Source organism: Phaenicophaeus curvirostris, chromosome 1 (genome assembly GCF_032191515.1).
Source record: "Phaenicophaeus curvirostris isolate KB17595 chromosome 1, BPBGC_Pcur_1.0, whole genome shotgun sequence".
NCBI lineage: Eukaryota > Metazoa > Chordata > Aves > Cuculiformes > Cuculidae > Phaenicophaeus > Phaenicophaeus curvirostris.
In genome coordinates this window covers 47,477,020-47,503,074 of record NC_091392.1, presented here as the reverse complement: position 1 = coordinate 47,503,074, position 26,055 = coordinate 47,477,020, and the positions used below count along the sequence as shown (strand labels likewise).

Here is a 26,055-nt window from a genome sequence, read left to right as displayed (position 1 = left end):
ATTCCAGAATTTAAAGTAGTAAAATAATAGGTCTCTACTGTGTCTGAAGCAATTAACTGTTTTTCCACAATAACTGTTGTTTTTAAATCCTGCCTTACTTCTTCCCCAACTCACAGGTGAACAGTCTTAAATTGGAAGTATATACCCTAAAAGCAAGATATGTTCCAAAATCAAACTTGGGGACATATGAGAAACACCACATATTTTAAAAAAGCAACAGTAGAAATTCAATAGTCAGAAACACTGTTCAGCTAAAAGACGTCAAAAAGCTTAAGAGAATATTACTAGTGGCTTCAAAGTTTATTGCCAGGAGAGGAGAACAAATGAAGCAGCTTTCGAGCTTTATTCTAATAGATGAAAATTAGAATTCCAGAGCAGCACTTAAGCATGTCCATGGCCGACAGGGATGGTCTAACTAAACAGCCTTACCTGTTCACAGTAAAAGGTTGTCGAGAGGGCTGCTGCTTTGGCATACATATTATGCTTGGAGAGCTTCTGTTGGGGCTGCCTAACCCTGAACTGCTCATGCTGTTTGTCCTGCTGGGAATTCCAATGCCCTGACCAACCTGGGAGTGGTTCATCATATTCCTAGGATTCATAGGCAATATCCCCCTGAAAGAGAAAAACCATCCACAGAGATGAATCTGTACAATAGTATTTGGTTACTCATTTAGACTACTAATGCAAAATGGACTCTGAGCTGTTGCAACCTAATTTGTGCTTAGCGTCAAAACAGCATGTTTGGATTACTCTCTATAATTAATGTAGTTTTGGATCTCTTCAGAAATATCAGATGACCCATTACATACTAATCAAGTCCTTGGTCAGGTTTAGATAAACACTTAGGTATTATGTATTTGAAAAGGTATTACACCTCTTTTTTTACTGGACGCATCACCTTAGTATTCTTACATGGTGTACGACATCCATACAAAAATATTAACTGTACATCTAACAGAACAATCAAAAAAAACAGCCTCTTAAATTCTGAAGCAGAATTTGCCAGCAATTTGTCCTTTACAAACAAAAATCAAATACTGTCTTACAGTAAGTCCTATCTTACTGGTTTAGACTATTATTTCCCTAATAGGCAGTGGTCAATAGAAACCTCTTTTCTTTTTTTTTTTTTTTTTAAAAAAAAAAAAAACTAATCAGACTGTAAAGTAGTCAAGGCAAAATATGCAGAACATTTAACAAGTGCTCTGCAGAAAGACACAATTGCAGAAATATTGGCTATCAATAAATACCTGCTCGGAGATGGAGGCGTGTGAAGTGACATTGTTGGTACCCCTGTTGTTGGCGTTACGTGGCTCGGTAACTGAGTGCCTTGTGATAAGCTGCGATTTAACTGAGGGGTATTGTTGCTCATTCCCCTCATTGGAAGGCCTAGTGCACCTATTGAAAAAGAATTCAGAGGGGTGGAGATACAGAGCAATCAGGAACAACGTATTCTCCATCAGGTGTAGATGGAAACAATTTATGCTGACAACCTACATAAAGGTGTAAAGACTGCTGTGTAAAATCTAGTCCTTTTTGGCATAATAGAAGCCAAATTATCTCAAATTTAGCCCCTGCTGTGTAAAATCTAGTCCTTTTTGGCGTAATAGAAGCCAAATTATCTCAAATTTAGCCCCATTTCTGTTAAACTTTAGAAAGGCTCCTTCAGGAATTTCTTTATTTGTGTAACTAACAGAATTGTTTCCTTTGAGATGCATAATATGAGAGAAAAGTTTTAAGTTTGACTTTTCGATGAGGACACGGAAATCTACAAGTTATCTTAAAAAAGGCAGCATTCCAAGAAAAAAAGTAACTGCACTCAAGAAATACACTAATTACTTTTGACTTTTAACTGGTGTATATTTGGCCAGTATTGAGAACCCTGATCTGCCTTGTTAGAAATTAAGCAAATCTTTAAAAAAGAAAGAAAATTATTAATATTTAGTTAACAATAACACTGCTTCTAGGACAACAAAAGCAACTTTTTAGGCCATTTCTCTGTAAAGTTTAAGTTGCTTCTTTCTGATAACAGAGCTTCAGTGTCCACAATCAAGTCAAGTTCAGTTTTTTGAGAAAAGAAATCATGTAGAATTTTAACTGCCCTCTATTAGCATTTAAAGATACACAGAAGATTTTTAACATTGCAGTCAAAAGTATTTTCTACACAAACAACTGGGTGTGACAAAATAAAGTCAGCACTTCAGTGAGGTAAACAAAAAAATCACTCTAACTCAGAACAGCAAAAGGTAATCAGTTGCTGCCCTGTCTCAAAATGTCCAAAAAACTTTATGAAGTTTCTCATCATTCTCACTTGCTTTTCTGTGTTTCTGATGTTTCAGAACGAAGTTCAAAGACACGAAAAAGTCATTTAGTGCAATATATCAACAGAAACAAACAGCATATCAAATGTGATAACTCTAAGTAACGGTCCCTATTGCTTTGGCACAAGGCTCCTGAGGTACACTCTCAGAACTCAACCCCTTACCTTGTAGATCAAATAAAAAAAATATTAGGATGGATCAGCACTCTCCCATGGCAGATCAACCCCGCAGAAGAGCTGAATATGCCAGTGTGTAACACGATTAAATACTAAGAATGCAAAGAACAGACATAGCATACACTTAAGATGTCTGTCATCACGGACAAGGTCTGAAGAAACCTTCCCATCGTTTAGCCTCACACTTTAAGAACTGCTGTCTGTCCATGTCCTACCCTACAATTTGCAATCCAAGAAGTTTGCAATAACACTCAAAATTTTGATAACGCTGAAATTTATCTCTGCGCATTCAGATCAAAACACAGCGTAACTCGCTATTACAAGCATTCTAAGAATTCATTAAATGCTGATTATATTGAGGTGTTCACTGTCAATATTTTGGCAATTTGCTGCATCAGAATAATTTCAATGAGCATAAATATGTATAATAGATAATATTTCATGCTGATTAGCAATTACATGGAATTTTAAAAATAAAATGGTAAAGAAAAATACATACATTTCCAAACTAGATATAGTACATTGAACAACGTAATTACAACATTCAGGTTAATTTTGTGCAAGCATTTGTTTTGTTAAGATGGTTATCTCTTATTGCCAGCTTTCTTTAAACAAGAATTCTTAATGAGTATGGCTGTTACAGAGAAGCAGAATCATATTACTGTGGCTGGCAAGCAGGGGCAGTCAAAATATTCACCATAAGAAAAAAAAAAAAACCCTTTTTTCTTATGCTCCCTTTTTTCCGCTTTGAAAATGAGACAAGAGACTGCGTGGACTGTACTGGAGATCGATCAGTTTAGTGGCCAATTTCCTGCCAAACAGTTAAGTTTAAGTTACATTAATTCTAGAACATGGCATCTTGCTTAATGACTGACAGCTACGAATCTAAAAGGGGGAGGACGGGAGTTCTACAAGTACTTTAATCATAGGCATTGACTTCAGCACAGAAGTTTCTCATCCCTTTTTCTCAATATTTAGTAGAACCTGAACCGCAATAATATTTGCTTTCTAGATTTTAGCCATGCATGTCTCCATATTAGAAAGATTATATCCTAGGCACTACAACCTGAATTAATGGCAAAGTTCATGAAAACAGCTGATCTTAAAAATAAACAACAAATAATTGTGATAAACAGAATGAATAAATGTCTTCAGTATCTTTACACGGTTAAGTCTGGAAGTTTCATAGTGCCAGACTCAGAATCAAAAAAGACAAGAGCCAAAAATGAGATTCAGACTGGCCAGAAACTGCTCATATAAATCTCAGCAGCATAATCAAGTGCCAGTTTATATTACATGGTCAGTCGTCAACAGCCACTGAGATAGTAAACAATCACTATATTTTTAAAACTATTTGAAGAAAGCCAAAAGAACTTGTGAAGGCCATGTATCTAGCAGACATAGCTTTTCATTTGTCCAGATAAAAAGAGCCCACACTCTTTAAAGTACTCTGAAGACACTTTTTTAAAAAATCCAATTCAGACACACTTGGGAAGAAAGCTGTAAACACTCAAAAGAGTGCAGTGATAAGGTTGAGATGTTCATAAAGCCATTTGGCTTGTATAACAGTATCTGAGTCACTTTCTGGATGCACCTCTCTGCTACAAGGAGGTTCAGTTCTCAGTGCTGGCCCTCAAGTTTGGTGGCTAGCACCGCATACTGTGACTGCTGCTCCACAGGTCTTCTACTGCAATAGCATACACAAGACTAGCAGATACAGAAAAAAATCTTCAAGGTATGGGAAAGGAAAAAACAGTACTGCAGCAGGCAATAATATTACTGGCATAGTTCTTTGCCAAATCTAAGTTTGCAAGCATATACACAAGATTTCATTTGCTCCTGTAGAGCATGAAATATCAGTTATAATTTAAGATATAGTTTCCTTCTGTTCCTTACATATGTTTCTGAACTAGAGTTCTTTTGGCCCTTAGTTTTTTCCTTCAGAGTCCCAGTTAAATCACAGACATTTTTTATAGGGTGTTTATATTTGGATATTTAACAGCTATATAGTGTCAATATATGACACTGTGCATACTAAACACTCAAAAAATGCATACTAAGCAAAGCAAAAATGTACCTTCAGAAAAAAAAAAAATCACACAAGGAGGCATACTGTCTTTTTCAGAATCACCAGAAAACAAAGCCATACACACGTTCTCTATCCAAAGAGCACGAAACTAAAACACATTTAGCATAAATAAACATACAAATAAAAAAATTCTTACTTTGTTGCCCGTATAAACTTGCCCCAAACTGAGACAGCTGACCTGATGTTGATGGTGATGCCAGCATCTAAAATGAAAGAATTAAAAGCTATTAAAGACACAAAGATACAGTTCTACCTTGCTCTCAAAGTTTACAACAGTACACTGTTTTGCCAAGAACGTAGAAACAGCAACTCCTTTGAAGTCATCAGAAGTTTCAGAAACTCCCCAAAATACATGAACAGTAACAACTGTAAAAGTATATTACACGTCAATAAAAAATTACTTGACATACGTAAAATCAGACTTTCTTTTACATGTGACAAATAGCACAGAGGAAAAGATCTAAAAGCTTCCATTTTTTCTAACGAGACTCATCATTACAGAAAAAAAAAAAGCACTTGGTTAGGTCAGATATAGGGGGGTTTATCCCTGAAAAAAACTGAATCATACAAACAGGTCAATCTCTGTTCAATGTAATAACAAGCATGAAGCTTCATATTATCAGTTACAAGGGCAAACGGTGGGAGATAAGTAGCTATGTAGCAGTAGTTATATATATGAGACAGACACGAACTACAGAAAACACTCCAAAGTTAAAATTGTAATTTACTTCCCTAACAGCTAGCTTCATGCTTGTATACACCATATGAATAGGTAAGATGTACAAACGTCAGAAGTAATCTTTCCTGATCTGTTATACCCACTTTAGAGACCCCACATACTACCAAATATTTCCATTGGAACCTTCTTTCTCAACTTTCAGACATCACACAAGAAACGTGACAAACTAAAGAGATTCTTGAGAAGAGTAAGCTCTAAAAAATAATCATGATCTATGACAAAAGATTGAACACACAAACCCAAATTTCAAAAAATGCAGCAACTAAAGTAGGGATTTGACACCAGACTTCGCTGTAACAGGAAAAGCATAAACTACTCTTCAAGCTAATGCAGAATGGAAAATACTAGTAAATTTGAGAAACAGGAGACTTAGGCTAAATAATAATTTTTAAAAAAAAGCCCTTTGCAATCTTAAGGACAGTTAAGCACTGGAACTTCCATCCTGGATGTTTTTAAAGAACAGATTAGATGTCCATCAACATTAAGTATAGCTGATTGTCCATTGCAGCAAGAAGACATATTAGTGGACCTAATCTATCCAGCTCACAACAGAATATGCTAGTCATACTTACTAACTCATGGGCAAATATTTACTAATCCATGGGCAAGTGCCTGGTTGTTTAGTGCAGTAGTCCTGACTTGGATTGAATTTAATACTGTTTCAAGGAAAGGAATGTCTGGATTCTTACACATAAGGGGATTTAAAGCTTTGTCAACTTGAGAGTAAAGAATTCAAATCAAAATAACTTTTGCAAGTGATAAATAGCAAAATGCTTCATTGATTAAATCTAGACAGCTTTAAAACTAAACCAAACCTTATAAATTGAATCTGCTAGTTGTCTATACTGGAATCAAATCTAGGTGGTAGAAATGAGAAAGATGACATGCAGGGTGGACACTAAATATTAAAAGTGGCATTTATGTTTGTAAATCTCAAAGCATTTAAGACTTTTTAATACATACAGAAGTCATGAGACACTACAGCAGGCAATTACTTTAGGCCATCAGAAAATGTTTCAGAAATATCACCCCCAAAATACGATACAGCCACACAATATATACTTTTTGAACAAAATGCATATATCTGATATTAAACAACTCCAACAATGAACTCCCACACGTGCCCCACACAAGAGGTTTAAAATAGCAAGAGAACAACTACAGAAAAAAAAAAATAACTACAATATCTGCCAAACCGGACCAAAGTTGTCCTTTCTTAGTGAGTAAATGCTTGTGAACTAAAGAACATTTTAAATATCCACCAGTGGCTTCAGTTCAACACCCAGATAAAGTTCACAGGCCACATCTGCAGCAGCAAGTAATGCAGTCAGAGCAGTGCATTTGTAAAACAAAAAAAGTTGGTCCTGAGGGCCTAACATCCTGTACACGTTTCTAACTCAAGTTAGCTGCCAACAGAACATCTGATGCCATGGACTGGCTGCCCATTAGTGAGTGGAACATGTTTGGTGCACTCCTGGGGCATCTCTTCCAGCCTGTTTTGATCCAGAATGAATCAAATTAATTCACACCAAGAGCGCTCTGCAAAGTCAACCAAAGCCAGCTGAACTGGGGACACTTGGGGACAGACTTCAAAGGCACACTCCCCACCTAAGCTGACAAAGTTGATGTTTGTTAAACTTTGATAAAACAAGCTGATACAGTGGTTTTAGGAAAGACAAAATAAAATGTCGAGGTAGAAAAAAAAAAATCAAGCCTAAAAAGTTGGAAAATCCTAGAACACATTGCAAGGTGTGGTAAATTGTAATTCCAGGGAAAAATTGATGAAAGAAGTTATGAGACACCTCCACAGACAACGGCAAGGGCGTACAAGTAGAAAAACTCCCAAACCACTTAGACACTGAGACATAAATAGCAGTTAAAAAGCACTACTGGCTTTGGGACAGGCAGGCAAAACAGCTAAGCCACAAAAGAGGTCCCATAAGATCCCATACTTGAGAGTATTCAAGAAACATTGCTGTGATAGCATGTAGTTTGTAAGATGGTACAAACCTCAGCACAAACCCCTTTTAATTAGATTGTTGACTTGGATTAAAAAAAAAATTAAAAAATAAAAATCACAGATCTAAAGTGTACTAAGTTACTTGTAGAGAGGGAAAAAATCCCACACCTCTTCTATACAGAGTATTGCTTGATTTTTTTTTATATTCAGTTAAAAGAAAAAGAACAGCAAACTATTTAATGAACAGCGCTTATTAGAAATTGGATTTTCTTTTGAAACATTGCAAAGTAGGTCATATGTACCGTGCAATTTGCTTTTACATGAAAAGTTAATTGCAAAATGACTTGTAGAGAAATCTTTCCAGAAAGCCATAATAAAGGCCAAGTATTAAATTCAATAAGTCTAACAGCTAGTCTTAAAGCCATAACATACTTAGAACATCAAAGATAACAAGCCTCAAGAAGAAATAAATAAAAATTTCTGTGGCTCTGTTCCAGGCTGATTAAACACCGTATTTCTCAAATATCACAGAGAATATGCTGTACAGGCATCTCACTCTCTGACTACATATTGTAAAACACCACCCCCCTTCTGCAGTATTAAACACTTTTCCTATCATAGTTAAATAAGTAGCATTTTACAAATTTGTCTTCTTTTTCTATTATTTCCATATAATTTAGGTCAACAACAACAAAAATTTAAATAATCCAAGATATTAACCCTATACTACTAGAACCCTTATTTGCATTCATAATCTCCAAGTCACTATTACAGTCTACTTGAACTTGGTCTACCAAAGGTAATGAAGATTCAGCATGAATACTATTAGTAGTACAATAACATTCCTTCTGGCATTCCGCAATCTACTACTAGCCACCAGACAAAATATAACAGCTCTCCAACAGGCACTTGCAATTGTGGCTCAAAGTCACTCTTTAATTTGTTTTAGTCTACAACAGCCAAAGGTCATAATGTAAAACCTAAAGCAGTCTAACCCTTAGGGTGACTAAGGCCTTCTCCATTTGTCAAAATCTTTTAAGCTTTACTCAACTGTATCAATATTTTAGGGAAAATATGTTCATACTTACACCTGTAACAACCTTTGAAAAACAAAATGTACCAATTTACTGTAGATCATGTCAATGAACAGCACATTCTGCCAGTATGTACACAATACCAACTTTTTAAAACAAGTGACCAATAGTCTTCGAATGAGTCAAGGAAATTGTTAAACAAGCTTCTGACACCTACATCTTTTGCTGCATACATATAAAAACCTTCCACTCTTCAGATTTTGGCATTAAGGTTTAAATCAATTTGCCAGTGGTTAACAACTACAAAACCCAGTTGTGAAATGGCACGGATTTCTGCTTTTAATTCCAACCTTGTATGACCGAACTAAACAAATAGTTTCAATTTGCTTTCTCTGTACCTGTTACTAGGAGTTGGAGGAGGCCTAAGACTTGCATCTGCTACAGGGCAAGGAGACAACCAAGCAAACAAGACCTTTTGTGACATGAAGGGTGCACTTGATTCTGCTAGTGTACGCTCAGTCCTGGCAGACTGAGGCACTGAGTTGATGACTATCAACTAAGATCTGAACATCATTTTACTTACAAGTCTCAAACAGTCACAATGCAGTCCTGATCATGGAAGATTCCGCTTCTAAACTCAAACCAGCTTATGATCCAAGCAGATGGCACAATTTTTCTGAACTAATCTACACCAAAAATCAAGAAGCCATAATGTGCTATTAGGCATTTCTACAACTAGTGATGAATGAGATTTTACTCTAACTGCTTTGGTTAACTGCAGTTTACTGCAGTAAGCTCATATAAGAATGCTACCGATCTCAAAAGAAACAGCACCGGCAATTGCTTATATTTGCCAGAACTATGAAAAAACCCAATGCATTTTACAACCCTTTTGGGAGACAGGCAAACGCAGGCCGCAGCCTCCCTGAAAGCAGCAGGAGGCGGTGGGAGGAGGCCCGACAGCCAAGCTGATTAATGGGGTTCCCATCTCTACACTGCAGCAACCTGCATCTCTCAAGCAAACCCCCAATTTACTATGGAGACAGCTGCCTGTCACCATAAATACTCAAAGCAACAGTCCCATGAAGGCTGCTACACGATGCCAGGATGGCCTAAGCTACTTTCTCAAACACAAAGCAAGATGAAGTTAAAATACATTCACCCACTGTCACAAAGTCAACTACTAAAAGCAAAACGTGTCAGAACAAGCAAATAAGTCTGCGAGCAATATCTGGCCTGATAAATGATAGGTTTCTCACAGGTGCAAACATCAGCATCATTTTGTATTTGCACTACTTTATGCTCGGCATCTGCCATCTGTGCTGCACTACTTAATAAAACAGCTGATCCACAGCCTCAAAAGAAGTGTTACAATGATGTAAAAAATAATAAATCAAGCCAACAATTATTAGCTTAAAAAAAACCCACAGATTTTTGTATACTCTGACAGTTTAATATTTAGTTCTGTTATTAGTTCACCTCCAGATTACAGACTACCTTTCAATAAACTGCTCAAAAAATTTCCATGTTACAAGAAGATATTTCTAAATCTCAAAATCGGAGATCAACGAAGAAACTTTGAAAGCCTTGTATTTCCAGGGTATTATTTACAAGCAAGATTTCTTACTGATGTACATTATTTGTGAAGTATAAAATCAAACACAAAACTGAAAAATACATGAAGTTTTATTCAATCTTTCAGATTTCAACACTTACGGTCACAGCCTCCCGCCTCCAGTGGCACCTGGGATGCACACAGGGCTAGGACCACATTGCAAGCATCACTTGTTGCATTGCATGTATCTAGAACTTTTTTGGCGGTTGGCCATAATATCTCAAGATCTTAAAGGTAAGGTGCTGCCTTTCAGCGACAGTGACATTGCCAGCATGAGGTTAATATGGCTATTAAAGTAAAACTCTAAAGACAAATTCTCCCTGTGTAGAGACATGCAGTTTGATGGCTATAATACAATGTTCAGTGAACTGAATTATTGTTTAAGAAACCATAACTTCCCTCTTCAAGAAAAAGCAGATGATGTTATGCACAGAATTAAACTGGCCGGAAGAACAACTTCAAATGCTAAAGCTGTCATACAAAAACTATTTCATATTCTTGATTTAAGTGGAGCTTCAGTAAACCAGAATTTTTAGATGAAGTACAGAAACATCAGCTAGCAGTCATTTAGTTCTTCTGTAAAAAAAAAACCAACCAGAAATAGAAACGCAACTGTAGTAAGAATTATATACTACAGGTGTAAACAGTGAAACTAATGTCCTTGTGACTTAATTTTAAATTGTAAAGTGAGTGATGCAAAATAACTTGCACTAATTCAATATACTCTTCTCACAAACTGTGTGACCAAGTATGAAAACGAAGTATGAAAATGCAACCTATAAGTGGAATGACAGTAGGTTCTGAAAGGGTATACTACATTAAAACACAAATTCCTTCAATTTTTTTCTAATCGTACCTCTGCAAGTCCTTCCAACTGTTTTTAATTAATGGCATTGTAATTTTAATTAATTTAATTTATTTAAAGTTTGCTTTTGGTTGTTTTAACATATTACATACTCACTAAAATATGCAAAGTATTATTAATCACTCTCTGGGAAGTTAAAAAGTAAATTCTTCTGCTTTGCAACTTCGTCTTCAAAGAAAGAAAGCTTAAGCCATGTGTTTCACAAAGTAAACCAGGCAAACCAACTCACTATTCACTCAAATCTAGAAGTGTGTTTACATCAAAAATAATGCATATGAACATATCTGTTTACCATTTACAGTTAAAATTATTAACCTATTTTCTCCCCAAAATAAGCTTAAACTTTTTTTCCTTCACAATAGATTAAAACTATTCAGACTATGAAATGCTATGTTAATGTTAAGTAGTTCTGTTCAACCAGCCAGCATTAGCTGTGACTACTTCACATACAAGAGGATTCCATGGGAATTCTTAGACACTTAAAACAACTCCATGTGCAGCATCCTAAGTTAAATTATGACTAAGCTAACAAACTCTCATGCGTTGACAGAGGCAAATGCCAAGCAAGATGCCTTGGGAAACAAGATACCATAGGTTTCCTTAGAATCCTAAAAAAATAGCATTAGAAAGTCTACAGTCCAGCTGGAACAACATGATGTTCAGCAACTCTAAAGCCAAAGCTGTCCCAAGAAGACTGATTAAAACCTTCTACATTTAATTTCCAAAACAGCAAGATTCTAGACCTCTACCGCCATGGTAAGTTAACCCTTATTTCAGGGTTTTCTCTCTTGCAAACTTCCAGCTCCTTTTAAGGCCACATATTTCAAGACACTGCGAGAGTTTGGTAAACGTTCTATAAATTAGTTTAATAGAAGTTCACAGTAAGACTATGAAAACAGCTTCTGACCACCCCTTCATCGTATCATGACCATCGTGTCCATTACAACACAAACCCAGACTTCTACCCTCATGCAACTGTCTCCTAACAGAGGAACACCTGAAATTGATCCATCACAGACATGCTTCTACTCCATCAGGATTGAAGAAATCTCTGGAAAGCAGGCTCCCAGAATCAATAACCCATTTTGCTGGGCTCAATATCCAAATCTGAGGACCTCTTGCCTCAGGAGAAGTATTGTCAAGGAGCCAGATTCATAGTTGCAATGAGCCAAATCTAATAGAGGCTAGATCTTACTTGCCCCAACTATTAAAACCTATTCCACAAGAAGCCACATTTTGAAAGAACTGAGCCGCAAAAGAACACCAAGTCTCAACTGAGAAAATCCAGAATTGGTTAAAGCATTAAGATTTTGCACAGAAGAGAAGATGCTTAGCAAACTAACCCATCAGAACAGTAAATCAGATAATTACTACTACGCTACTCTGAGCACTTTATCATCTGCTGAGCAACTGGGAGGGAAAATGAACAGCACTGGGCCAAGAAATGGAAGAAGCATTAATTGAAAAAAAATTCTAACTTTTCTCATAATTTGGGCAGATCTTCATTAGAAGACATGCTCTGTCTACTGTCAGACTTATGACTGCAATTCAGAACAACATAAGATGCCCTGATATTACACTCTCACATAGGTGTCTTCAGTGGATAATGCTACACTGGCAAAACCTTGTAGAGTACTTACATGAGAAAAAGTATAGATTGAACGGGTCCTGTCTTTTCTGAAAGCTCACCGTCATCTTTATTGATCACTTGAAGATCGTAACTTCCACAGAACACAAAGCCTTCAAGATACTAATTTCTGCCACTACCACTCTACCCAAATAAAAATATATATATATAACCCTATTCTCACAATGATTTTGCTAAGTGCACAGACAGTTCAACTAAGTCAGCAAAATTGGCCACAAATAAGCTCTGTAATTATTTTTGGGCACACTGTGCATCTTGTTGTCAATTTCAGTTACAGAACCATCTTTGTTTCAAGCCAAACGTTAAACTATTTTTTTAAATTGTTTTCTGCAAGTTCTATAAAATATCTAATTTCTTTGCCAAGGGATTATTCACCTGGTTATCACACACTGACCCTAAGTGCAACAGAATTCATACACAGAACACTCATGGATATACTGTTGCACTTCTCTACTTAGCACAGCAAGGTTTGTGATGACTCAAGGCAAAGCCACTCCTTCAGTAAAAACGAAGCATTAGGTGCCTTGAGTAAAATCTAATCTCACCTAAGAAACCGTAATTTTGTACCTAAACCAACAGACTCAAACAGCATCTGTATGATTTTGGAAGCACTTGTGCACAAGTAACATGTAACTTCTCCATATCAGTTACCATATCAATCCTGACTGTTTAGAACTACATCCCCTCAAGGATAAACAGGTGATTTACAAGAAAACTTGTAGGTTTTAGCTCTACTGAGGCTGTGAAATAAAATAACATGTCCTAAATTATTTGCTGCCACTTCCTGCCACTTGTAAAAAGTCTTCAAAATATAAGACAGGATTTGAGCTGCCTTAGTAGTTCCCTTTACATTTGTGTACAGAATATTGTTTTAAAATTCAAATTAGCCAAAGCAACAAGTCACAAGAGTATCATATCAGTAAGGGCTATAAAAATTGTTTAATAAAAAGGCATAAAGTATTTTTTCACATCATCTTCTCAGATAGCTTCTAAATTCCTTTTTTCACTTTATGAGTGAAGAACTACTTCCTAATATAAACTGAAAAAAAAATAAAACCACATTAGGTGTCAAAATAAGGCAGAAAGCTGAAAAGCTCCCAACTCAGTCAGATAGTTTGCAAGCTGTCACTGTATCCCTCCTGAAGGTAACGCCTCTTCATAAGAGCAGAAACCCAACTGTAAAAGTACAGTGAAAAATAGGTTCCAAAGTTTATTCAAAAGAACATTCTTACAGTAACAGTCCTTAACTCTACTCTAAACTTCAGGAAGCTTTCACTGCTTTGCATGTTTTTCCGTTTGCAGTACACATGTGTAGTAACAATTCCTTGAAAGTAGCAACTTCTAGAGTTAGAATCAGTAAGACTTCAACAAAGTGAAAAATAGAAAAACACCTAGTTGTGTCTGGTATGAGGGTAAATATTAAATAAGCTTTAACCCTTCCTAAATAGCAGTATTTAAGGAGGCCATTCATAGAGGACTTCCCTCAGAACCACTATCTCAGGTTGAAAAACTCTAAAGGATAAATGAAGCATAAATGAAACACATGAGTCCTCAGACTGATAAACTGAAAACAAAAATTAATGTTTAACTCATTTTCTACAGGTTTGTAGTTAAAACCTGCAATAGATAAATTTTACTTGCTCTCAGTAAAAGATATAAAACTGAAAATGAAAACAGAGCAATAATTTAAATTGCAGTAAAACTGCACCTTGTTTAGACAATTCTACCAGTAAAAAAGACTGCTCATTTTCAGTAAGCTTACAAAGAGATTGTGTACTACATTTTAGCCTTTTTCTCATCAGTTGGATTTTCTGAATATAAAATATACACTTCTTTCCCCAAAGTTTCCTCTAACTCTATTTTTTTCCCCATATTTCATTACTCAATTTCAATATAAATGTGAAGACACAAAGATTCAAAGTGTTTCAAGATCTACAATGCTGCAAGATTTTCCCTGCAGGTGTTCATAAAATTGGATCCAGGTTTTGAATATTAGTTTTTATTAGCTTACCCGGAGAAAATTCTGAGTAAATTTATTTTTGTCTGTCAATACTAAGCGTTACCCAAATAACAACACAGTCAATATATTTATTGTGTCTCATATACGGGACAACATCCTTAGTAGAATTCCAGTTGAAAGACTATTTCAAAACATGGTTATTTTCAATTGGAAAAGGTTTCAAAGTCACACAATTCACTGGAAACTAAAAGAATACAATCACGTTTGCAACTTTTCTCATCTACTGTGAGTCAAGTGAGATATCAAAAGGAACACATAATACAGAATATACATTCAGCTATACATAAGTTATCAAAGATGTACAGACAAGGTCAATATCACCACCATTTATTTTGATCAACTTTTTAAAAAATTACAATGGCATATAATGTTTCAAGATTTCATAAACAAACTCTGGAAGTTGCAATGGTCAACAGTGAAGAAGCTACAGGAGGAAAAAGAAATCCCTTACAAGAATTTGGAAATAAAACTTTAAAAAGCTTTTGCAAAAATCACTCTTCTGTTTCCTGTTGGAATGACATCGCTCTTCTGTCAACTACAGCAGCTTCTATGCCCCATTTTGGCCATTTCTCCCACAAGCTTTCACGATTTCTCATTTGTCATTTCCTGATGTCTGGAACACCCACCTTCCTTCTCTTGAAGTCCCATTCTAAGATCCACTTCTGCAACATTGCCTACAGAAAGAGTAGGCAACTAAAACACTCATTCACAGTGTCAACAACATGCCAAGCATCAGCTTTCACTGCGTACACTGTACAGCATTGCATTCATTTCACTTTACCTTTCTTATTACACCATGATTTCTCCCTCAGAGTGTCAAATCTAAAAGTGGGGATTAAATATCTAAGAATGACTTTGGAAAAGTAGTGTCTACTGTTTTTTGAGAGCGCTATCTGTACCTCTGTGTGCACAAAAAGGAAAGTACGTTCGACACTATAAATATCCCATTGTACCTGTGCGCATCTGTGATACATGCACATATGTAATGGTCACAAACAGAAAAGAGCAGCCTATTTAATTTTCTTTACACTGTAGTATATTTTAACCCTTTGCTGGCTCACTTGAAATTTCTCATTAAAAGACTTGAATTGCTAAGCTGCATTTAAGCATTTTGTTTTGCTTTGTTTTCTCTCTAAACCTACTTCCTTCTATCTTTGAAAATCTGAATTAAAATTCAACCAAGAGCATATAGGAAGTGTTTATGCTTATATCAGTCATAGTCTATCAAGACTATGTTCACAACTGCTATTAAACAAGTATATTTCTGGACAGCCATGGAGGCAGACCTGAAGCAAGTAAGCCTTTCTGAAAGTCTGAAGGGATATATATATACACACACACTTATTTAAATTGAAAAGAAAATTTATCATATACATGTTGCTTACACATATTAAATGCAAGCCTATCATGAGATGTATTACTGACCTTCAGGTAACAAGAACTGCAAGTCATGCTTTGTCTTTCAAATATTTCTACATACCACTCCATATAAAAGTGAAATGCTTTATAAACTAATTTATTTATTTCAATAATAACCAGAGCTTCAATAATGCCAATGCAGGTCCAACATACAGTAATGTATTATCAAGGGAAAAAATGCTTAAGGACAACTGATTTACTAACTTTGTGACATTACAAATGGGAAGTAGAATACTTCAGCAGACAAACAAGCTGCACAAGGCGTTTTCAGAAATTATGAGGGGTTGAAGATGTAAAATGTTCAACCACAACTAAAACACTACAGACACAACATGTAAAACCAAGATATAATCAATAACCCAATTTAAGCTAAAAATACAGCTCTGAAAGATGGGGAAAAAAAAGAAAACTGGCAAGCATATGGCTGAAATTTAGATGTATAAACTCACTAAAATTAAAAGCACTTGCCACTGAAAACACTACCATTCATAGCTTAAAGCTAAATGAAGCCCCTCTTCACATATATTTCATGTACTTGAAACCATCTTGCTATCAAAAGGGGAAAAAAAAAAGCTTATTCAACTTACATCTTTTTCTGACCGATGTGGAAACATCGATGATTGGCTGTAGTACATGTTTTCATCATGGTAGTCACCATCAACCCCCTCTACAAACTTCTTCCTTGAAGCACCAAACATGCTGTTTGTCACCTAAATAAGAAGAAAAATTATTAGATATCATGAATGATTTGGTTTGTTACATGCTTATAATGGTATATATTTTAAATATATACAAGGATTGTAAAAAAAAACAACCTGTTTCTAAATGTTGGAAATTTCCTCTGTAAAAATGTTTGAAAACATAATGGTTCTTTTCATCTGACAGAAACTCGTATTTCAGAAAGGACTGGAGTGGGGAGAGGGGACCTGCTTCATTTTTTGGAAGGGTATTTGTTGGTTCATTTTTTTGAGTCTCAACTTTTCACTCAGGCTTTATTTGAAAATATAGAATGTTAGACAAAAAATAGCAATTTCTCAGATTTTCCTCCCCTCATGTAAACACTTTCCACCTAAAACAAAAAAGTTCAGGAATGTTCATTATAGCTCAGATTCTTTATAAGAAATACAACAATTAAAAATTAAGAATGAACTGTAAAATCACTCCCATGTCTCATCACCACAACTGTGGAAAAATAGCTTTCTACTCAACCTGGCATATTCAGAGCCACGATCAGCTAAAAGAATGTCAAGCTTAATCACACTCAACAACTTCATCACAGACTGGCAAAGTTACTGCAGATGGCCCATGAAAAAAAACACTATAGATTTTATTTTGCCCTTACACCTAGCGGCGTGCACACAGACACAGAGCTGCTAAGTCAGGAACAGGAAACTGAAGAAACAGCAACCACACAGCTGGTCACAGAACCTTAACTCATTAGAAAATGTAATCCCGCAGCAAGGTCATACAACATCACTAAAGCATCTACCACATGCAGTGCATATTTATACAATTGACTCTTTTATTTATGTAAAAATACGCTCACCTCTTAAGTCCCTAATCTATCTGGCTACAAAACACTATCATAACACTGTGGGCTAACCAAGCCCTGTTTTAACCTAATAGGTTAATGCTCAAACCACTGAAACAGCACATAGTGGTCAGCACTCACCCAGGCTGCTGTACCAAAAGGACGGTAAATCAATCCTGAGCTACTACCCTACACTTTAGCATCTTGAAAGGCAAGGCTAGGTTATAGTTAGCCTATGAAATGCTCTGAGCCCTTATATTTACTTTCTTCACTACCGATCACACTAGCTAAACTTAAAAAAGTAACACAGGACAAGTGCTAAAAAAATTTTTTTAAGAGTCATTTTGTGCTACCATAGTCTGATGCTTGGAACTGAAATTTCAAAACATTTATTCTGGTTGGCTGCATGGAAAGTTACTTTCAGTTTGAAATCCTCTTATCCCTACTAACACAAAATTACTGTGATATTCCTCACTATGTGGCTTATTCAAATTTCACCTTTACTGATGAAGATTTCTAGGCACTGTTTAATAACATGGGTGCTCCTATACTGATAACAACTTAACCTCACGATTTCAAAGTCATAGGAGTTTTGAGCAAATGTCAAGTCAACACTAAGGATGCATTTAATACAACTATTATCACAGAATTTCCCTAAAAACATTCAGTTAAATAAAAGCCTATCCCACTACTCCTAGGAGAGGATTTCAGATATTTAGACTACTGATGTCTCAAACCAAATTTATTATCTGTTACACACACATGAAGGTACATAAAAGGTACTGTACACCTTTACCAGATGAAACTTCTATTTTACAGAAATGTGCAAATGTAAGGTCCCAAACTGCTCAAATGCATCCAGCTGACTTTCACACTTGTAGTGAAGCTTTCATTACACTATAAGCATATCCTACTGTGCTAATCCCCTTACAATGCAATTATCATCTACCAGATGGGATGAAGCATTTAACGGGCTAAGGGGATTATCTTGTCCTTTGCTCTGCCTGAATAAAGTGCGGAGAGATGAGCAGTTGCCTTTAACTGCTGTAAAAAGAATAGCAAAATGCTTTGGTGAAGCTATCCCAAGCAATGAGGAGAAGCTCAGCGTCTCAATCGACTACTATCCAAGACAATAAAAGGCAGCTTCTCACAAGTCCCAAAGAATTTTTTGGTGTTCCTTGAATAATACCTGAGAAAAGAGATGTATTTTTTTTTGAGACATAACCTTTTCTTTTGATACATCATCAGAATAACAAATTTAATTGTGATAAAAAGGAAGCCACTGAAGCATACACCATGCTGCACTAATGCAATACCTAACCCTGAGCTACAGTACAGGAACTACGTAAGGGGAAAAGATGGTTCTGTCTATGACCCTGTAGCTTTTGATCTTATTTCCGCAGAAAGTTTACACATGGCTAGCTACACACGCACTGTAAAGATTTCTGAGTCACTGTGGGAAGGTCAGAGCCTTCAGTCTCAAGGTAAATGTTTAAAGCTGCTGCAAGGAAGCTAGTATGTCCAAATACGAAGTCTATTTACTGAAAAGCTAAAAGATATTTTAAGCAATTTCCATTACATTGTCTAAAAGATCATTTTGTATATTGATAATTGTAGAAGACAGTGGCCCAAAACCTAATCAAGTCTATGCCCTGAAGACTGATAAAGTGCACTGATCTTAATACAGGATTTTGTAAGAGCACAGCTGTTAAAGAAATTAAGAAAATGTCTAATAATTAGATAGATTAAATATTGATGTTTTTATTGGCTACTCATACTTCTACAAGATACCTAACAGGATTGTGCTGATGAACTCCAGAGAGCAGAGCAGTGCATTGCAGGCTGCAGCTGCAGAAGAGGAGCCCTGCCTGCAACCCAGCTGCATCGTGGTGCCCAACTAATCTGAAGACCTTCAGAAACGTCTTGCAGAGACTGATACTTCACACAGCATTTTTGTAAGTGATTCTGTATCATTCAAGCGAGGCAGCTGCACACAGTGCTCAAGCCGTCCAAGCTCCCTCCAAGGGAAGCAGTACAGGCACTGGAGGGCATTCTGGCAGCTGCCTGCACTCCTACAAGGATTTCACTTCACTGGAAAGAACTGCCACCTGTGCTCAGGGTAAATCACAGAACAGATCACATCAGAGAAATGTGGCATTGCAATTCAAGCTGCTATTCAGCCCTCTTACAAAACAAAAAGCACAATAAAACAAGGCAACCACTGAAGACCAGTAACTGAAAGGGCTGGAACTGGGATTAGAGCTTTAAGCTGTGGTGCTATAGCCAGCCTGCTTACTTCTTGCTTGTTCTTAGGCTATCGCCAGCAGCCGATTCACCTGCTTCCCAGTAGTCACCTGCGACAGTAAACAGCTGGCAAACCTCTGCACCAGAGCATCTATCTTTGTGCAGATTTTCATAATATTACAGCAGATATATGCAATGACCTTGTCAGATGGTTGCCAAGTTAGCAGTAGGTATCTTCATATCCACATTAACTTATTTCACTAACATATTTATTAGTCAGTCATGCTACAAGCATGTGCACAAATACTGAAAAAAATAACCCAAACCTGTTCCAGCACTATTTGTAAGAAGGTGTGAGAGAAACTGGGGCTGTGCCAAACACTGGCAGATTTTGCAGAACTTTGTTGTTTATTTGTTAGGACCAGAAGCCACCAGGAAGCCTCATACACAAAGACTGCAGCTCCTTTTTCATAGACTGAGATCAGCATCTAACCAGCTACAAAAGTAAATACAGCAAAGTTCATGCAGTACTTATAAACACATTTTAAGGCCTTCGGAAAGTAACAGTGACCTGAGGCTTCATACCTTCACAGGGTTTAGACCGATGAGGTGAAAGGCACAAATTAGCCCTTGTATTTAAGTCCCTTATTCATACATACACATCTACACACACACATACACAGATTTATGCCAACACAATCTCACAGCAGTGGTACTCCTGTTGCAAGGCAATTCTATTAAGCAAAGAATTCCAGTATACTCAGCCTAATTTCATACAGATCCCTCTCCTAATCCCGTAACTACTTTTCCTGTTCTACTGTGGGAACTCAGTGCTTTGTTGCATGAGACGCAATGGCAGTGTAACCTCTCATTAAAAATGTAAAAATGGTGTACTTCTGTACGTTCACCTCTTAGCATAATATTGCAAAAGTACTTACAACTCCCACTGGTAGATTCATGTACAATGTTATTAGAAAATATTTGTGGTAACAGAGTAAACAAAGGGAAGGAGCTGCACGTCAGGATGAAGCGCAGAGAAGTAACCAGTCATGCAGCCACAAACCATGCCCAATTCTAACCTGACAAACATAAGCACTTCTTTCAAAGCACAAGCACATCACATTTAAAAATCAGATCTGCCCACAACTTCAAGTTAATATCAACCAAGACAAATGCAGTCACAGTCCTGACAAAACCTTTAAATTCTTCTGTGGAAGATTTCCTAACAACCACTACTATGAGGAAACTAAAAGCACCGTACAAATGCTAAGAACTTGAAGCATCTAATAAGTTATTTGCTGTGGTCACTGACTTAAGTTTCAGCTGAGTAAATAACATGACAATCAACAATACTTATTTAAAAACAAAAAGCCCCCAAACAACAGATTTCAAGAAAAATCTTTTTCATTGCAAGAAACACCGCAGTATAGCATACTTCAGCACTCAAACCCTTGTTTGTTAGCTAAAACTGAACATACATTATTGACACAGAATTTGTAAGGAAAATTATTCTAAATTTTGTTGTCTTAAGCTGCAAAAAGGTCTTCTCTATAATCACTTATAGAGTGATGCTGTGATTGCTTATTAAATTAGTTTAACAGCCTCAAGCAAATTATAGTACTGAAATATGAAAACTAATTATGTTTCTGTTTTGCAGTACTATGATAGGTAGTGCCTAAGGAAAGCTCACTCAGGACACTAACACAGCACCTTCCCTTTCCTTCTCCTCCAATGATGATGGTAATTTGTCAACAGGCACGCAGTCATTACAAGAGTGATTAGAAGTTGTAATCTCAGTCTGATGTTACACAGCTTCCACCCATGTACCTACTTAGGCTTCTGATGTTGTTGTTTAGGTGTTACAAAACAAAGTTAACAATTTACTCTATTTCTCTCTTCTGCTACAAATCAATGTTTCCACATAAGGTAACATATTTGCATATCCAAAGCATATATAAAAGTGACCCTTAATAAGTCTTTCGGCAAGAAGTTAAGTGTCTCAAAAAATAAGCATCCATCAAAAGTCACATGCTAGTAAACACCAAATCAGTCTGCATTTAAATCAAAATACAGAATTTGTAATGCCATCAGTTGGCAAAAGATAGCATAAGTTCAACTTATAGTAAAAACTACTACTGTTTGTGATCCTATTTCTCAGTGTTAAAGATAATTCCTATTTGGCCCAAACTAGAACTGATGCACATTAGAATATATACTACCAACCTGACAGATGCAAAAGATCTCTCAAATCCCAATTCTTTAGGGATAAGTTAAAACATCATGAAATGTACACTAGTACAAACAGATATATTTTATTTTCAGGATGAAAAACAAAACAAACCTAGACGCTGAGATCCTTTATTCTCTCATTGCATTTCACAACCACAGTCACTCTTGTTTCTCCAAGGTGACTGATAACCTCTAACAGTATACTATATGCTTATACTACAGTAGCCCTTCAAACAACTTTGTAGCATCAACAGTACATTATCATGGAAAATGGAATATTTCACTATATTTCTTTTTTGCTAAAAGATCTTTTTCCTTGATGAGCTTAATACTGGCATAAATTTGGACTCACTGTAAGAATACAACAGTAAAATAGGTGTTTTGTCCATCTTTAACAATTTGCTTTATATTCTTTTAATTTATGTCACTATTTTCAAGCTTAAATCTTAGAAATCTGGAGGACTGAAATGAAGACCACTACAATATAAGAGGCACAAATTTGCCAAAACCCTTGAAGGTTGGATAGCTTTTAGAATAATCTCACAGTACTTGTCATATGGTTCATGAATTGATTATTTACCAAACTCACAGAGCACTGCAGAAAGGAACAGTCATAAAGCAACTACTCCATTTACAAACTTACTCAGGTCAAGTCTCACAGTAGCTCAAGATATAACCAGTATCCTTAACACACTGCATAGTTTTTGCTTTCAAAAATGAAGTAATATAACAGATGAGATGCATAGTAACTTCTATGCGGGGACTCCTTACAAAAATACTGAGCATGAAGGAAACAAAGAACATATAGTTATGATTTTAGACTAGCCTCCACTCATTTTCAAGAACAGCCATCTACAAGGTAAAATGTTTGTAAAATAATATAATATAAATTACTATATAATATACATAATAATGCTCTCAAAAGCTACACTAAAACTGTTCATCTCTGCTCTGTGCAAACTATGTCAGGTAAGCGCAGCCACAGAAAAGCCACAGAAATTCTCTTGACTAAGATCTACACACTAGTTGTTTTGAACCTTTAACCATCCTTAACTATTATGAAATGAACACCTCAAAACACTCTTAAAATAAAACATCACTAGAGGAACAAGAAAAACTATCCTACACTAAAATAAAAATAAGCCAAAAAGAAACTCCATTTGGTTGGAGTTTCATAACGTTGACACCATGCCCATTCTGGGGCCGACTCACGCAGCCTCTACTCCCAATAATCACAGGCACAAGATTTGGAAGATGTGAGAAACCAAGAGTGGTTGGGATATGACTTTGCACTAAGCCGTGTGGATGCCTTTTAAGGGTCTGATCAATGAGATGTACTCACTCAGGGAATAATCTTCAGACACGTCATTCAGCAGAATCCAAACACACAAGATATTTCAAAGATGAGAAAAGCAGCAAAGGGATCTGCAAAAGTGACCAAAAGAGCAGACAAACTAGCACTCCAACTAGAGCACCTGTGGGGACAAACCAAGAAGCAGCCTGATGCATTTCACATCTAGTGATGTGACCTGAGGAAAAGCAGAAGTGTGTCCTTTGTAGACAGGACAATGATGTCACAAGTCCTGAATAACCACACACATAGCTGTATTATTTGTCAAAGACACGGTTTAAGGGTTTTGTTGACCAGGAATAATTATTACTTCTCTGATATACTATAGATAAGACTATTTACTCACAAATAAGAAAAAATCCCAAAGTAATATACCTCCTTCAAGAACCTACCCAGAATGGGAGGATAATTACTCACTTTCTCTCTTCTTGATGCTTCCAGTCATTTGTAGTATCTAAAACCCATTCAAGGCTAAGAGTGGTTCTAGATTTAATTTAAAGTAACATAGCATTTCTGACTCCCTTCTGTAAAATGTAATACATTTCACTGTGCAATGCCCTTCAACTCTAAGGTTTCACCATGAAAGATGACTGCATTTTATAAAGAAATTATGACAACCGTGCTAGTAGCTTCAGTGGACAAAATGTTGGTTCATACTTTTAAGTTCAATACTATTTTAAGTATGCATGCAGTGAACAACAGCAAGAAACTTGAAAATAAATGATGCACTGGAACACTCCTGTTACCTACCTCAGCCATAATATTTTTTTAAAAAAGAAAGTTCAATTTGTAATCAAAAAGTAACTTTTAAAGTATGTTCTCAATTGATGACCCATCAAGACAATTATCAGCTATAGTTACAGTATCTGTGCAGCACATTTATTTATGATTGTCTTTTGGGAATACCATCAAAGAAGAGATCAGTTACATTAAGAAGTCCGACTAAGTTCAGAACGCAAACAAGCTTCTGAAGTACCTATGTTGTCATGGGAAAAGAGAATAAAACACAACAAACAAGCGAAGAAGTACATAAAATAACAGATTGCCAAACTTGCATTTCTAGTAACTGCTACAGTAAACCCATCTATGAAAACTAGAATTTGGTTAATACGGAAATGGGTCAGTGTAAGAAAGGAGAAATTCCACTGTCAAGTTTGTAGCTAAATAAGCAAAAGAGAAAATTCCATTCTGAAAAGATAAAGAAATTTCCTTTAAAAAAAATCTCATAATAAACTGATTACTACAGTAGCACTTCTGGGTCCTCAGAAGTTTATTCTGTGATTATTTTGCATCCCAACCAGAAAAAAAAATGCCATTGGAAGATCTCAGAAAGACAGCTTCCTAGCTTCTTTTGTTTGGTAACCTCTGACTCATCCCACTAGGCAATTCAGAAATGCACTAATTGAAAACTACTTACAGTTTTGACTAATAAAATCTATTTTGCATCCAAACAACATTGCAGTTTGCCACATGGACTGCATTAGTGCTTTTGAAATGCTCTTGTCATGAAGAATTTCTTCCTAATGCATAGTCTAAATCTTCCACTCCCAATTTATAGCCATTCCCCTTTGTTGTATCACACTACACGCCCTTGTAAAAAGTCCCTCCCCAGCTTTCTTGTGGGCCCCCTCTAGGTACTAGAAGGCCATTATAAGGTCTCCCTGAAGCCTTGTCTTCTCCAGGCTGAAGTCGCAGGACTAGTTATCATTTAAGTCACTTCAGCTGAAAACTCAGAGGAGTACAAGACAACGAGGCAAGCAAACATAGGGAACAAGAAGTTTTAACCTTAAAAAACTGTTGTCATTTGTATAAGCAAAAGAAAGCAGGGGATTCAACAGGGAAATGTCAGCCTGCTGTCAAAGTGCTGGTACTATCAGCCCTCTCTTCACTGTACTCCCCCTCTGCTACAATGTACCAGAACAGGACAGTTGTTTTACCAGTGTATGTTCCATGATACACATATAGGCATACAGCAGACAAAAGATCCTCAAGGGACATAAATACACTCCTAGGAAGAGAATTAAGCAGGTTAAATGATAATCAGGCAGGCAGTAAACCAAGTTTGGAATTCTAGTATCTTAATTAACGGAATCCCCAGACAGGACAAATGTTAAAAGATGCAAAGAAAACAAGTATGATTTGCAACGAAAAGCTCAAAACAGCTTAAGGTAAAACAAACAAACAAACCCAAACAAAAAAAACCCCAACCACACAACAGGTTTTCATTCTTCATTGGTATTCAATAGCCATCACATATTCACTAGACATTTTTTAATAGCAACTAGAACAGGAAGTTATCTAAGCAAGATTAAGCAGGTCGGACTTCAGCTTCACAATCAAAAGATCTGCTATGGTAAGTGGCTCCTCCTCTACCAAGAATTACAGCTTCAGTATCAACAATATCATACTTTGCTACTTCTGATGTCTGGTATCACTCTCAGCCACTCAACACCTTTCCTGACAAAGGACAGACAATTCAGATGATGCACACAGGGAACACAGCTTAATCTGGAAAACAAACCAGGTGCTAATCTAGACAAAGATATTCAACCACTCTCACTAAGGTCCCAATTGTGAACCAGAGATAATTGCTTCCAGTATTACAGAAATTATACAGAAGTTTCATTAATAAGGAGCATCTCAGAAACCCTTTATGTTGATTAGTTCCCTAAGAAGTTATAAAAAAGAGAACTCCTGCCCAAGTAATATAAAAACCTTATTTTACACTGAAATATGGTGGTAATCATTTTTCTGAATTATGCCCATTGTGACTAGTATGTTAATAGTTGATATTCCTCCTAGTAAAGAGTCCTTAAC

At 36.3% G+C, this 26,055-nt stretch overlaps 1 protein-coding gene across 2 annotated transcripts in view; it reads right to left on the bottom strand.

Annotated features, from left to right (window-relative positions):
* CNOT2 (CCR4-NOT transcription complex subunit 2) overlaps positions 1–26,055 on the bottom strand; it is an 85,910-nt gene that overhangs the window by 19,200 nt on the left and 40,655 nt on the right. For both annotated transcript variants that reach the window (XM_069857362.1, XM_069857355.1), the window contains 4 exons: positions 16,471–16,593; positions 4,720–4,786; positions 1,248–1,395; positions 430–612 (listed from right to left, as the gene is read on the bottom strand). In XM_069857362.1, the coding sequence (XP_069713463.1) occupies positions 430–612; positions 1,248–1,395; positions 4,720–4,786; positions 16,471–16,581 (509 nt within the window). In that variant the 5' untranslated portion in view covers positions 16,582–16,593. The remainder of the gene's footprint in view (positions 1–429; positions 613–1,247; positions 1,396–4,719; positions 4,787–16,470; positions 16,594–26,055) is intronic.